Source organism: Dama dama, chromosome 24 (genome assembly GCF_033118175.1).
Source record: "Dama dama isolate Ldn47 chromosome 24, ASM3311817v1, whole genome shotgun sequence".
In the NCBI taxonomy this organism is placed as follows: domain Eukaryota; kingdom Metazoa; phylum Chordata; class Mammalia; order Artiodactyla; family Cervidae; genus Dama; species Dama dama.
In genome coordinates, this window is record NC_083704.1 from 51,305,567 (window position 1) to 51,321,015 (window position 15,449).

The 15,449-nt window shown below is 41.3% G+C and overlaps 1 protein-coding gene across 2 annotated transcripts in view; it reads left to right on the forward strand.

Annotated features, from left to right (window-relative positions):
- ACTR8 (actin related protein 8) overlaps positions 1–15,449 on the forward strand; it is a 26,962-nt gene continuing 11,513 nt past the window's right edge. For both annotated transcript variants that reach the window (XM_061128347.1, XM_061128346.1), the window contains exons 1-12: positions 1–46; positions 618–707; positions 963–2,878; positions 7,034–7,204; positions 8,589–8,699; positions 10,340–10,444; positions 10,727–10,900; positions 11,419–11,512; positions 11,719–11,851; positions 13,470–13,623; positions 14,557–14,652; positions 15,154–15,294. In XM_061128347.1, the coding sequence (XP_060984330.1) occupies positions 2,756–2,878; positions 7,034–7,204; positions 8,589–8,699; positions 10,340–10,444; positions 10,727–10,900; positions 11,419–11,512; positions 11,719–11,851; positions 13,470–13,623; positions 14,557–14,652; positions 15,154–15,294 (1,302 nt within the window). In that variant the 5' untranslated portion in view covers positions 1–46; positions 618–707; positions 963–2,755. The remainder of the gene's footprint in view (positions 47–617; positions 708–962; positions 2,879–7,033; positions 7,205–8,588; positions 8,700–10,339; positions 10,445–10,726; positions 10,901–11,418; positions 11,513–11,718; positions 11,852–13,469; positions 13,624–14,556; positions 14,653–15,153; positions 15,295–15,449) is intronic.

Genomic DNA, 15,449 nt, shown 5'->3' on the forward strand with positions numbered 1-15,449 from the left:
GAGGCTACGGAAGCTCATCTGATTCCAGATATGATGATGGAAGAGGGTATAACTTCTTAAATTAATAAAAGATGTTTTTATCCCTCTGTGTAATTTATTAAATTAAAAATAGGCAGACAGACATAGGCTCATTTAAAGGCTTAAATTCTATTTTACAAAATTAATGCATTACTGTAAATCAAGTTGCCTCTGATCTGATAATCTGAGTTAATCTGACAAAGCTAAATACATCAAATATCCTATGGGAAAAGTCTAAATTAGAGAATGAAAAGTGATGGTCAACATTAAAATCTGGAGATTTCACTTTAGAGTCTGTAGATTTCCAGCTGCTAATGGAAATCTCAAGATCCAGCAGCACTGGGTGAGGCTTTTGTTTCCATATGGCTAAAATAACCTGGAGTTGGGTTTCAGGTAGGCATTTATAGATGTTGTTCAGTTTATCGTAATTCTTGCTTGACTCACTTTTCCTCATTTGTGTAATGTGTCTGGTCTCTTGCAGTATTTGAATTTTCAACTCAGATCTAAATGGTAGTTCCTATTTTAAATTAAGAAAAGGATCTATTTGAGTGTTTGAAAAGAACCTACTAAACAGTAGAAATTAACTTTTCTTATCTTAGGCCACCAGGAAACCCCCCCAGGAGAAGAATGGGTCGAATTAATCATCTGCAGGGCCCTAATCCTCCTCCAATGGCCGGTGGATGAGGAAGGTAACTTACAGTCTGTAGTTCTCCAGAGATTTCATTTTGAAAATGCCTCCTTAGGAAGGCTTTCTTTAGGAAAATAGAAGTCACAGCATTTTATACTCAGATGTCTTATTTGGAAAAATATTTATATCTTAACCCTTGAAAACTTATCTTTTGAATCAAGATGTCTTTTGAAGAAGGTTTTACAACATGCAGTGACTGAGTTTTTCATACAGATCTGAATTACCAATTAGTAACTATTATAATGTTTTCTTTTAGGTAAATGTCTGCTCTAAGAAGCAGACAACTGGACGTGCACATTAATAGAAAGAAACCATCAAGAAATGGAGTGCTGATCATGCCGGACAAGTTAGATGAATGTGTACGTCTAAACAAGGATTGCTCTGTGTCCTCACAGACGAATGAGGTCATGCTGGGAATTCCCTCCGCAGGGATCTGGCATGACTGACACGCAGTTCTATAAATGCACGTTTGTCTCATCTTTTTTTGTATCGTCTGTGAAAGTGTTAATATAGTTTTAATAAGTAAATATTTTTAGGTTACAAAGCTGACTTCTCAACTTCTCATCTTTATATAATTAAAACTCAAAAAGCTGCAAATTTGAAGGGAAATAAAAGACTGGGTATTAAATACTATTAGTGTCACCTTTTTCAACTTATGAAATATTGTTCATTGTTGGGTTTTTTGTTTTCATTTATAAATAAATCACTGTGCTTATTTCAATAGTATGCATATGATATCTATGCTCTTGAATTAATTTTTAATCTTAAAACCTATCCCATGGATCTTTAATACAGTATGTCTTATTTGCTACCAAATGTAATTAGCAGGGTACTTATAAAGCCATAACCAACAGACCTGAGCTACAGAATATACGTTTGATAAATGGTCTTTAAAATTATGGACTTCAGTGCTGTCTGCCAATTTTAGTTCTAAAGATGCTACCTGTTGGCTTTAACCCCATCTAAATGCAGGTAACTCTTCTTCTTTCACTAGAATGAAAGCTCTATTTGGTTAGGGATTTTTCTTCTTTATCCCAGTGCTTTGAACAGTGGCTATGTGTAATAGGCACTGAAATAGTTATGAAAAAATGAATAATACAATTCTATTTTGTGTTTAACAGTCTTTGGATCCAAGGTGTTCAGGTAAAAGTGTTTTTGTATCCATTTGTAAGCATTTATTCAACTCTGCCTGGAAATAGGAGTGTAGGGGCATTAATACACTGGTTTGTATGAAGACCAGATCACAGGAGGACAAGATTGGAAGCATGGAATTGCATTTAGAAGATGTTGTGGTCCAAGTGAGATAGTAGATTGGACTAGGTAATGGTAGTAGGGGTGGAGAGGTGGTTGCATTGAAGGCATATTTCAGAGACTGGGATTTGCTGGTGGGTTTGGTTGTAGAAGATGTGGGTGACTGAAGAAACAGTGAAACTTGCTGAGGATGGTTTAAGTGAGAGTAGATATGGGGGATCAAGAGTTCCATTTTGTATATGTTTGCAATACCTTGTAGACATCTAAGTGAAGATACTAAAGAAGCAATTGGTTATCAGGGAGAGATCCAAACTGGAAATACATATTTGGGAGTTATCTTCATACTTAAAGCCATGAAACTGGATCAAGTCCTCCAAGAACTGTGCCCTAAACTCTCCAGGCAATACTAACATCCGAGGCCGGACTGAGCACAGTCAGTGAAGAACGAGGACTAAAATCATGCACGTTGTCTGAGAAGCCAGAAGAAACACGAGTGAGGTGTAAGCGAGATGCTAGGTATCCCCGATTCAACAGCAAGTACGCAAAACAAAACACAAGTAGGCGGCCGGCACGCTGCAGCCAGAACCAATCGCAGAAGCATCCGCCCAATCCACTCCCCACCCCGCCCGCTCCGAGCAGCTCCGCCCTTCCGCCTTCCCGGAAGCCTCTGGGCCGACGCCTGGCGGCCGCCTTGTCTGTGGGCAGTCGCTCGGGAGGTATCGTCTGCGCTGAGACCAATTCTCTGGCATTCGCGTCGCGTCACTGAAGCCAGGGACTGGAGCGGCGTCAGCGGCCGACATGACCCAGGCGGAGAAGGGAGAGGCGGAGAACGGGAAGGAGAAGGGCGGGGAGAAGGAGAAGGAGCAGCGCGGAGTGAAGCGACCCATCGTGCCCGCACTGGTGCCGGAGTCGCTGCAGGAGGTGAGGCGGCGGGGGCGGGCCTGGGACTCGGCTTCCGGGCCGGGCGGGGGCCGCGGGGCTGGGCGAGGGGAGGAGACTGGCGAGCGACTCGAGGCTTCGGGCCCCCACCCGGGTGGGTGGTGCAAGGGGGTCATTTCCCGTTCGCCCCGAGGGCCCTGGCAGACGGCGCGGTCCCTGCGTCCCCACCGGTCGCCCCGAGCAACTGCAGTAGGAGCCCCTTCCGGACCGTGGGACCCGGACTGGGCTGTACTTCACTGTCCTATGGTTGAGGGAGCAGACTGGATGGTGTGTCGGGGCCTTCCCAGTTCCCACTCTCTAGGATTCTTCCACTTTGCGAGCAGGAGGCGGGAGGAGAAAGCTCCAGTTGAGTTGGGGCAGTAGGTAACAAGGCCTGATGTGGGATGGCTAGTGCAGAGCACCATTTTTGTTGATCAGTCGCTAAGTCGTGTCCGACTCTTTGCGACCCCATGGACTGCAGCACACCAGGCCTCCTTGTCTTTCACCAACTCCCGGAGTCCACCCAAACCCATGTCCGTCGAGTCGGATGATGCCATCCAACCATCTCATCCTCTGTCGTCCCCTTATTCTCCTACCCTCAATCTTTCCCAGCATCAGGGTCTTTTCAAATGAGTCAGCTCTTCGCATCAGGTGGCCAAAGTTTTGGAGTTTCAGCTTCAGTATCAGTGCCTTCAATCAATATTCAGGGTTGATTTCCTTTAGGATGGACTGGTTAGATCTTGCAGTCCAAGGGACTCTCAAGAGTCTTCTCCAGCACCACAGTTCAGACGCATCAATTCTTCAGTGCTCAGCTTTCTTTATGGTCCAACTCTCAAATCCTCGCATAACTACTGGAAAAACCACAGCTTTGACTATATGGACCTTTGTTGACCAACCAAAAGTGATGTCTCTGCTTTTTAACATGCTGTCTAGGTTAGTCATAGGTTTTCTTCCAAGAAGCAAGCGTCTTAATTTCATGGTTGCAGTCACCGTCTGCAGTGATGCCCAAGAAAATAAAGTCTGTCACTGTTTCCATTTTTTTCGCCATGTGTTTGCCATGAAATAATAGCAATAGATGCCATGATCTTAGTTTTTTGAATGTTGAGTTTTAAGCCATCTTTTTCACTCTCCTCTTTCACCTTCATCAAAAGGCGCTTTAGTTCCTCTTCACTTTCTGCCATTAAAATGGTATCATCTGCATGTCTGAGTTTATTAATATTTCTCCTAGCAGTCTTGATTCCTGCTTGTGATTTATCCAGCCTGGCATGTTACATGATGTACTCTGCGTAAAAGTTAAATAAGCAAGGTGACAATATACAGCCTTGATGTACTTCTTTCCCAATTTTAAACCAGTCTGTTGTTCCATGTCTGGTTCCAACTGTTGCTTCTTGACCGTACAGGTTTCTCAGCAGGCAGGTAAAGTTGTCTGGTATTCCATCTCTTTTAAGAATTTTCCAGTTTGCTGTGATCCACACAGCCCAAAGGCTTTAGCATGGTTAATGAAGCAGAAGTAAATGTTTTTCAGGGGGAAGTATTGGACACACACAGCAGATACCCCCTCCAACCCTGACAGTTTGGGACAGTTTTTTCCATGCAGCTGACACCTATACAAAGACCTAAAAGATACTTAGGAGTTAGCAATAGGGAGTGTGAGGGCAGGAGAACATCGTGGAGGAGACCTGGGCCAAGAGATCCTAGGAAAGTGTTGGAGGTGAGAATGTCTGGAATGAAGGAGGAAGAGAGAGCAAGAAATGAGACTGGAGATCTTAAGAGGGGTGTCCTCATGAGAGTGGTATAAGGCAGAGCCTGGCCTCTTCTGAAGGGGAACTTTGGAAGAGCTAGCCAGACTCCGAGCTGCATGATCAACTCTTTTAATCCTCATAGTAGCTCTCTGAGGTAGGAACTTCAGTCAGAGCCAAGAAGTGGCACTGTCTGAATTTGAAGCCATATCTGTGAATCCAGAGCCTGGGCCCTTAACCGCTGTTGGAATATTTGCTTATCATCAGTCAGTCATGTAGCACCTTTTGGTTTTTCCATATCCTCTGTGGCACCTCTACTGTTATTTGCTGAATGCCTTTTTTTTTTCCTTCTGAATCTTTTCTTAAGCAGTAATGTCCAGGAAATGATATGTAGGGCTCACTGGCTAGTTATTTTCTAATATGTTAAAATAAATATGTAATTATTAAAAAGTCCTTGTCCAGACTTTGGAAAACTGTATTTACTACCCCAGAGCTTCCCAATCAGTGTCCTGCAGCCTGTGTACCATTGATGGGGTACAGGTGTCCCTGATGGCAGGCTTCCCAGGTAACTCATTGGTAAAGAGTACGCCTGCCAAGCAGGAGATGCAGGTTTGATCCCTGGGTCTGGAAGATCCCCTGGAGAAGGAAATGGCAACCCACTCCAGTATTCTTGCCTGGGAAATCCCGTGGACAGAAGAGCCTGGGGGACTGTGATCCATGGGGTTGCGGAAGAGTCAGACACGACTTAGCAACTCAACCATCACCACCCTGTCCCAGATGGCAAGCAGCCTCATCGGTTTAACTCAGTCTCCTAGATATATGTTTGTCTGCCATAACACACAAAAGCTTGAGGAGTCTGCTGAATAGCACCAGGCCTTGTGAGATGGTGCCATCACCATTCAACAGATAACCTCTGTGCCATGCCCTGGGCATAGAGTAGTGAACGAGACAGTAACAGTCCCCTCTTACATGAAGGTTTTGTCTTCTGGGAGAGCAGACAGCAAATCATTGTAAGAATGACAAGTGTCATGAAAAGGAGGTGTGCCATAAGATAATAACACCTGGTCTAATGACGTTTAACTTAAGACCTGAAGGGAAGAGTACGAATTAAAAGGGAGAAAAAACATTGCAGACGAAGGGAAGTGCCTCTGTGCAGGCCTGACGGTCAGCCCTGTAAGCTAAGAAATCAGGAGACGTCTGGATTCGGAAGACCAAGAGACTGAAAAGGAAGTAGTTCTAGAGGAAAGCTAGAGAAATAGGCAGGGTCCTGATCTTGGAGGTTCTGAACTGTATCTTAGCGACAAGTTACAGAAATGTTTTGAGAGGGGGCATGCCAGGAAGACAGAACTGTAGCCAATGGGTGGAAAGGAGTAGGTGCTGGCTGAGGAGTCATGCTGGAAAGGCCATTCTCAACAGGCATCTGTTTGTCAAAAGGATTGTTGGAGTCCCTTTGAGTCCCCCACTGAGTCCCTCAGCATGTTTCCATGGTAAAGGTTCCCCAGTCATTCAGGTTATATTCTTCTCCCTTGAGAACTATGGATCTTTAGCCCACTGTCTTGATTTGTGCTTTGTCAATCCTTGTTGACTATCTCCCAAGTACGGGTGGTGAAAGGCAGACATACAAAATAGAATTGTGAACTCTGGCTTTTTAACTCCAAACTCTTACCAGATTAGGTAAATAGCACAGAGTCAATAAGGGTAAAGTATTTAAAAAACAGTGACCAAAATACAGTTTATGCTCATTCTCGAAAATGATTCCTGTTTTGAGCCTTACTTTCCTGCATTAGAAACAGTGATTCTGTTCTAATACTACATTTCTTTCCTCACCTACTCAACGAGTATTGTCACATCTGAGCGATGATACTGATTACCCCAGGAGCTTTTGTAAATTGCAGATTCCTAGGCTGTCTCTCCCAGAAGATTCTGAATCAGAAAGTTTGTAGTGAAGCCTGAGGGTCTTTTTTAGTTTGTCTTTTTAACAAGGATCTTTAGGTGTTCAGATGTAGGGAACCCACTATGACTTCATGAGTCATAGTATTCCCCACACTCTTATTCCTTACTTAACTGTCTTCTTTAGTAAATAGAAGGCTCTCTAGTGGGTGGGACCTTGTCCTTGTCACGATTATACCTGTAGTGCTTAGCACAGAAACACCCCCAAATCATAGCTTGATTTGCACTGGGTACTTAGGATTTCATTCATTTAAACAAAGATTTGTTGACCTATGTGCCATGAGTCAGATCCTCGAAACACAGATACAAAATGAGTTTGCATTTAGGCGGGCTCTCAGAGAACTCCTTTTCCTGAATTATTTTGATACCTTTGAGTCTGATAGTCATTACAGGAAACTAACTTCTTAGTCTAGTCTGTTCCCATCTATGTTACTTACTAAAGTCACACTCCCATGTTTTATATTTACAGCAAATCCAGAGCAACTTCATCGTTGTCATACATCCAGGTTCCACAACTCTGAGGATTGGTCGAGCCACAGACACACTTCCTGCCAGCATTCCTCACGTCATTGCACGAAGACACAAACAACAAGGGCAGCCGCTGTACAAGGACAACTGGCTCCTAAGAGAGGGACTGAATGTAAGTCCGAGTGGAGGGCTCGGAGGGAATGCCCTGGCAGTCAGTGGTTAAGACTCTGATTTTGCTGCCAAGGGGCCAAGTTCAGTCCCTAGTCAGGGAACTAAGATCCCACAAGTCACGCTGTGTGGACAAAACAGAACACCACACACACACACGAAATGTCGGACCTGGAGAGAAGGCCTAAGGTTGTCTCCTTGGGAGGGCTTAGATATTCAGTGTATGTCATAATCTTGAACAACATCTTGTTAGCTTTAATGTATCTTAAAATAATGACATTGTTCAGGGTTACAAATATAATTTTTTATCAGAGCTAACAATATTAGATTGTACAGAAATAATTGTAACAAAAGAAAACTAATTTTTCTAACCCGTCAGGATGAATTGGGTATTGATGAAGCTGATTTTTAGTGGAGAATACAGAATTGTCACTTTCTTAAAGTGATGCATCCAGGTGTCTGTTAACTAACTGCCGTATTTTTTCTTCTAGATATTTAGAGTTTATATTGAGCTTATATTTTCAATCTGTAGCAAATTGAATTCCTCCAATAAGCACTTGTTATAATCTTAGGTTAAATCATAATTTAAAGGCAAAAAATAGTATGTCCTTGGGGTAAGCATTTACTTAGGATGCAGTAAGTGTCCTATTGTGCAGGTGATAATTAACAGGAAAATTTTTCGTGATAGGTATTAAATATGTATATTACATTATAATCCACTTTTAAGCTTTAAATCAAGGGTAGTTTTAGGAACTTCCAGTTTCTATAATTCTGATGGTAGGTCTTAGGGTTTCATTTTCTAGCATAACTAGCAAACCATCCTTAGGTCCATTTCTAAGCTTAACTATAACTTGACAATGTAAGGGTTTAAAACTCACTTATATTTTTGGATCTTCTAATTCTGTCTTAGGGACTAAATCTCAGGAGTAAAAATAGAAATAAAATAATCTTTTCAAAAGTATTTATGGAATGTTCTTTGCAATATCACAATAACTTGAATTCTCATTAACTAAGTGAAGTGACACATGTAGGAAAAAATATTGCTATAAAATTGTAAGCATGAAAATTATATCGATAAATGGAAGAGTCTTGAAATACTTGGTAAGTTTAAAGTAGCTATGCTCTGATATTAAGTCAGAAGTCCCTAGAGGTTATAGATATTTGCAACAGTTGGTTTATGGTGATGGTGCTTTTCTGATTTTTTTTTTTTTAATAAATGATAAAAAGGTTACTTTGAATTCTTAGGGTTAACATATGTGACATAAGTGAAGGACATGCTTGTTGATGAGGGAGCATTTCCTCTTGCTAGATTAAATTAGTATTTTGTCATTACTTTCTCTTTTTCACTAAATCATTTATACTGTTCAACACTGTTTCTTTTCTGCCAGAAACCTGAAAGTAATGAACAAAGGCAAAATGGCCTTAAAATGGTGGATCAAGCAATATGGTCTAAAAAGATGTCAAATGGTACAAGACGGATTCCTGTGTCCCCTGAGCAGGTTGGGTCTCAGCTCTTTCTTCAGATTCATTCCTTGACCACTGCTATTATGTCATAACCATTCGTGTGCACTCCCTATTTTATTATGCAAATTATTAAAGATGGGATTTTCTTTAAAAAGGAAAGAAAACCATTTATAACCACCTGCAGAATACCTGAATTGGGGTACAAATGTCTAGGCAAGCCAAACAATTTGTAAGGTAGTGTTTCTTATGTCAAGTTGATGAAAATTTGGTTTACGTGAGAGTCTTAAGTGTGTGATTCCAGCATCTTGATCCGAAGCTGTATTCTTACTACGTTTGTCCTTTTTAGTGTGATAGACCAGTACTGCTGGGGATGGACACAAGTCTTTATGGCCAAAAAGTCCCTTCAGTTTTTAAGTAAAAATAAAAGACAAATTTTTCATTTTTACCAAGAACTTTATTGAATGTGTTCACTGTTTTGTTCTGCCTTCTACCGTTTTTCAGACAACTTCATAATTCTGTCTTCCCAAAACTTTTTATCTTTTTGAGCAAAGAACTGTTGCAAGTGCCTTTTACAGACTTCCAGGGATCTGAAATTTTTTCCACTAAAAATTTTGTAAATAAATGGAAATCTAAAGGTGTGGTGTCTGGTAAAAACAGCAGATGAATCAGAAATTCCCATCCAAGCTATAGTAGTGTTTCCATATAGAAAAACATGTGGTCTTACATTATCCTGATGGAAGATTATGCATTTTCTGTTGCCTAATTCTGGATGCTTTTCAACAAGTGCTTCTTTCAGTTGGTCTAATTGGGAGCAGTACTTGTTAGAATGAATTATTTGGTTTTCCAGGAGGTCATAATACAGGACTCCCTTTCAATCCCACATCAAAACAGTTAACATAACCAAGCTGGTACAAATGTTACTCATTGCTCAATTGGAATATTTTCAGTATGTTGGCTCTCTCCCTTATGGTATAATGTTGATTATTCTCCAGTAATATCTCGACTTGATCCCTATCAACTTCCACTGGTCTACTGGACCGGGGAGCATTGTCCAGTGAGAAATCTCCAGTGTGAAACTTTGCAAACCGCTTTTAACACATTCGATAAGTCACAGCACCTTCTCCATATTACTGCACATATCTTTCTTTGCATTTCAGTTGCATTTTTACCTTTTTTGAAATAACGAAGCATACTATGCAGAAAACGTTGCCCTTTTTTTTCCATCATCAATATTAAGATGGCTACACAAAAATTCACCCGTTTTGACAAGTTTTTGTTTTAAATGCACACTGATGTTATAGCTATCACAACATATTCTAACAATTGTTTTGAATAAAGTTAAAGACAGCTAACTGCTACTTGAGCCATCTTACAGAAACAACCAAATGAACTGTTTGGTTAACCCAATATATAAATCTATATTCAAGTTTCAGCAGAGTGCAATATTCATTTTAGACTGGCTGTAAATCACAGCCTAAGTGTTAACATGACAGGAAAAATCAAGGTTGTGGAAAAGGGTGGGAGAATCCACTTGTGACCAATCCCTATTTTGTCACCTATCTTGGATTCATGATTAAAATCTGCCACTGTATCTACTCTGTGAGAGAGGAGAAGAGGGCAGCCGCTTTTTTTCTTGCATAGACTCAGAGAATTTTCTGATGTTCCTTTGTTTCAGGCACGTTCCTACAACAAGCAGATGCGACCCGCTATTTTAGATCACTGCTCTGGAAATAAGTGGACAAACACATCTCATCACCCTGAGTTTTTGGTGGGAGAAGAGGTAGGAGACTTGTTTACAATGAGAGGGAAGAAGAAAACCCAGGTCCTGTTTGTAAAATCATGTGCTTTGCCACCCAGTTCTCGTCGTTTCCAAGCATTCTGTAATCTTGCCCCGAGGAGCAGATAGTCACACTGGCCCCTGAGATATTAGACACTCCACTCTCAACATGAGAACAGTCAGCAAATGTTAATGATCACTTCTGGCCTTTGGCTTTTGAATGTGAATCTGGGAAACCCTGAGAGAAGAGTTCTAACAATGTATTCATCTCCCCATCGTTTCCAGGCCCTGTACGTTAATCCTTTGGACTGTTACAATATTCACTGGCCTATCAGAAGAGGTCAGTTAAATATTCACCCAGGACCTGGGGGCTCTCTCACAGCTGTTCTGGCCGATATTGAAGTAATATGGTCTCATGCAATACAAAAATACTTGGAAATCCCACTGAAAGATTTAAAGGTAAACTGAAATTCCCAGTTACTGGATTGTCTTTAAAGGTTCTTGGTCAATAAAAGTACACTGTACTCAGTTCTTTGTAAGACGGTGTCCTTGAAGCCTTCTCTACTTTAAGGTGTTAAGGATATCTTTTTTTCCTTTACTAAATTCCCCTCTGGTGCTTTCATTTTTTTTCTCTCATTTTGTTTGGTTCTTGGTATTTCTATTGCTCTGCAATCAGCAAACTTGCTTGAGTTTATATCTTCTCTCTGGACCTTTTTTGGACACAGCAGTTGTCTTATTTTTCATTTCACAAGTTTTAAATAATTCAAAAGGAAAAAAAAGTCCACAAAAGTTAAACTTTTTTTTTTTTTAAATAAAACCTAGAAGATAGCAGAGAACTTTGAGCTTTTACTTTGGGCCTCTAGCCATTGCTGCTTCTTTAGAGAGAATCCTCTCTGAGGACAGGAGTGGTGAAATTTGTTTTCACTTGACTTGAATATTAACCATTTTATCTTTTTCTCCTTTGTTCTTCTTTTTAGTATTATAGATGTATCTTGTTAATTCCTGATATCTATAATAAACAGCATGTGAAAGAATTAGTGAATATGATCCTAATGAAGATGGGTTTTTCAGGTATGTCTGTTATTCCAGGGAAACCTGCCTGAAATGAGATTGTTTTGTTTTTTCCTGACACAGTTGATTTAACTCAGGCTTCACTGAAATGCTTATTCTGGGAGGGTCAGTGATGCTTGCCTGGGGGTTCGAAGACTTAATTAGATATTTGTTATAGGATCTTTCCTGCTCCCCAGCTGATCATCCCTCTGCCTTTTGTTTTTCAGGGATCGTGGTCCATCAGGAGTCTGTGTGCGCCACCTTTGGAAGTGGCTTAAGCAGCACGTGTATCGTAGATGTCGGAGACCAGAAGACAAGTGTGTGCTGTGTGGAGGATGGGGTCTCTCATCGGAACACTCGGTGAGGAGCTTGGGAGGAGGTATTCTCTGCTTCCTCTTCCTTCACAGCCTATTCGACTAAAAGCATCTTGAGTTAGAAGTTTTTCTAAGGAATTATATATTCACTTTTCTTTCTTTTTTTTTTTTTAAATGAAGCCAGCGAGATTGTGGAAGTGCAAATTTGAACAAGGCTATAAACTGCCCATTGGAACCCTCTGATATGAGCCCGGGCTTCCTGGGTGGCTCAGTGGTAAAGAACCTGCCTGCCAATGCAAGTGACGCAGGTTCAGTTCCTGGGTCAGGAAGATCCCCTGGTGAAGGAAATAGCAACCCACTCCAGTTTTGTTGGCTGGGGAGCCCCATGGACAGAGGAGCCTGGCAGGCCATAGGCCGTGGGATCGCAGAGAGTTGGCACACGACTTAAGTACTAAAAGCAGCAACAGTGTGAGCTCACATCACTGGGGTCATGAAAGCCCTGGTGTGTGCTGTGTGCTTTTCCCCAGGAGAAGTGTGTGTGTTAGCTCCGTGTCTTTCACTGGTGTGGCAGTCACACTCACAGCAAAGCTCTATATAGGCAGGTCATTTAGGAGATAGTAGGTTTTTAGGTTTAAATTCTCTACCTAGCATTTTGAGTATTTGCTTTTCTTTCTCTTTTCTTTTTGGCCACACCGTATAGCTTGTGGGATCTCAGTCCCCTGACCGGGGATTGAACCTAGGCCACAGCAGTGAAAGCTCAGAATCCTAACCACCAGGCCACCAGGGTCTCCTGAGTATTTGCTTTGCTTGTCAAATTATTTTTGATGAGTGAGGAGTAGCTTTGTGGTGGTCCAGTCCGTTCAGTACATCATCACTGATAGAAGAATTAATAAAGTAACTAGCCGGAGCAGGTTTGCAGCTGGCTTATCTGAGACAAGCCCAGCACAGGTGAGCATGTCAGGCAGTGCGTATAACCAGTTCTCTACAGCATTTTGTGCTTCCGGGATGGCTTCTTCAGGATGATTTTATTCTTCCTGTCACTCGCATAGGTAGTTTGACTTAAGGCATAGAAACAAACTTAAAAGAGGGTCTAAGCAGTCCTTGAGAAAAGTTAAGCTATTACCTCCTAGGTTACAGTACATTGTCAAACCCTGATTGAATTGTTTGAGCTCTTCCATTTGTATTACGTAATGCCATTGCTTCTTGAAATATAGAGAGAACACTGGACCCCAGGTCTTCTGCCACTGAAACAACACAGCAGTGATCCTTCCAGGTGGTGGAAATGTTCAGTTAGTGGCTAGTATCCTCTGAGTTTTTCTCCCACAAGAGAGATTTGTCTTATGATATTATTCCCTGCCATCTCTATTATTGCCAGTAAGCATAGATAGGCAAACAACTGTCATATGCTTTACATATGAACTTGGCAATGAGCTGGACTTAATGTGTATTCTGTCTCTTGGATTTTTTGTAAGTAGCATTTTTTACTTCTCGATGCTTACCACTGGTTTTTTCTAGTTTCCTTTCTCTCCATTACATCCATTCTGCCCTTTCATTCTTTACCTTATCCTTAAAACATTTCTTGAAACTTGCTGTTTTGCTGTGCCTAATTGAGTTTTTGGAACACCCTTTGCATCTTTTTAGCTGCCCTTTTCTCTTAACTCTAGGCTCTGTCTGGCATATGGTGGATCTGATGTGTCAAGATGCTTTTACTGGCTGATGCAACGAGCTGGTTTCCCTTACAGAGAATGCCAGTTAACAAATAAAATGGATTGCCTTCTTCTGCAGCACCTTAAAGAAACCTTTTGTCATTTGGATCAGGTGGGAGCAAAATCAAAATTGCTGATTATTTTTGTTTTCAGGAAAAATTGAAAATATTTAAGGATAATTAAAAAATTAACAGTACTATGCTACCCATTCAACCCAAATTGATAAAACCTTGAGGCTGAAGCTATTAAGAAGTGAGAGATTTTTGATAAGATCAGACCCATACAGAAGTATCTCATACTCAGGAAAACACAGCTAGTTTTTTTTAAGAGAGTAGATTTCTCTCTTAGGATCTATGATCATTCTAAGGATAAAGAATAACCTGTAGATATAATGAATGCTGCTGCTGCTAAGTCGCTTCAGTCGTGTCCGACTCTGTGCGACCCCACAGCCGGCAGCCCACCAGGCTCCCCCGTCCCTGGGATTCTCCAGGCAAGAACACCAGAGTGGGTTGCCATTTCCTTCTCCAAGATGTAATGAATAGTAGCGGGTAGATACATAGGTACAGTTAATAAACTGGAATCATTTGAAGCACTTTCTTACTGCTGTGAACAGTCAGCATTTAATCATTGCTGTATATGAACTGCTACCTTTTTATACTGTTCGTTTTAGACTTTTTTTAAAAAAACCTTGTCCAAGTAATAAAATTCTGAGTAAAAATTTTTTTGAGAAATGTAGAACAGGGTAACATTTCCCAGTTATTGAGGGAATTTGCTTGTTGCTTTGGACATTGTTTGTATTCATGTATATTGATAATGAAAGAAACCAGAAATTCAGATGGTGGCAATTTCAGAAATGTTGAAAGAGAAACAAGGTACAGTTGAAGTCCTGTTTTTGAAGTTTCAGTGGGAGTGGTAGAAAGTTGTAGGGCAACTTTCACCCACGTAAAAGTTCGTGGATGAGATTTAGACCGCAGAGAGACTTGTTATTTGTAGAGTTGGCGTGCACTTTTCCTGATTCACTGACAGCATCATTCCCCGGATTCAGGACATCTCTGGGCTTCAAGACCATGAGTTTCAGATTCGACATCCAGATTCCCCTGCCCTTCTTTACCAGTTTCGATTGGGAGATGAAAAACTCCAGGTAACGTATGGGTGTATGTTTCCCATGGGTAGAAAGAAAGGCAGCCAAGTTCAGTCAGATTGAGAGAATGTGTATTTGCTGGAAACCTCATGAAGTCAGAATACCAACTGGATGTAAATTAGCTGCTAGCCCAGCATTTAAACCACTGATGGAGTATAGATTAGAAGAGATCTGAGCCATCTTTTTAATTAGCCACTGTGTGAGGAGTTGCTATTTAGAGAGAGGCATCATTCTAGGAATTATAAAGTAGTTTACTAGGCACTTATTTTGCATTCACTTTGAGATTTCTCTCTCAGGTGGTGTATCACCCATTCAGTTTAATGATGGAGCCCATTACACACTGAAGAAATAATGCTCCTTCCAAAAGAGAATGCTTACTCAACCTGACTTCCAGGATCTGACCTGCCAATTTCGTTTTTGCAAGGACACAATTTATTTAACGGGTCAGTTTTTTCAGGAGGCAGCAGCCTTGATTAGTCATTCTTTTCCTTCCCTGCACAGGCTCCAATGGCTTTGTTTTATCCAGCAACTTTTGGAATCGTTGGACAGAAAATGACAACTTTACAGCACAGATCCCAGGGTGACCCTGAGGATCCTCACGATGAACAGTACCTGCTGGCCACGCAGAGCAAGCAGGAACAGGTCTGTGGTAATTCGGGGTGAGAGCAGATAGTTTCGTGCCTGAGAGAGAAGTTTGCCCACACTTAATGGATCGTTGCAATGACTGCAGTCTGATAGTATGCTAAAGCTGATACTATTTTTAGAACCATAGATGAAGTCTACATTTAAAATCCAGA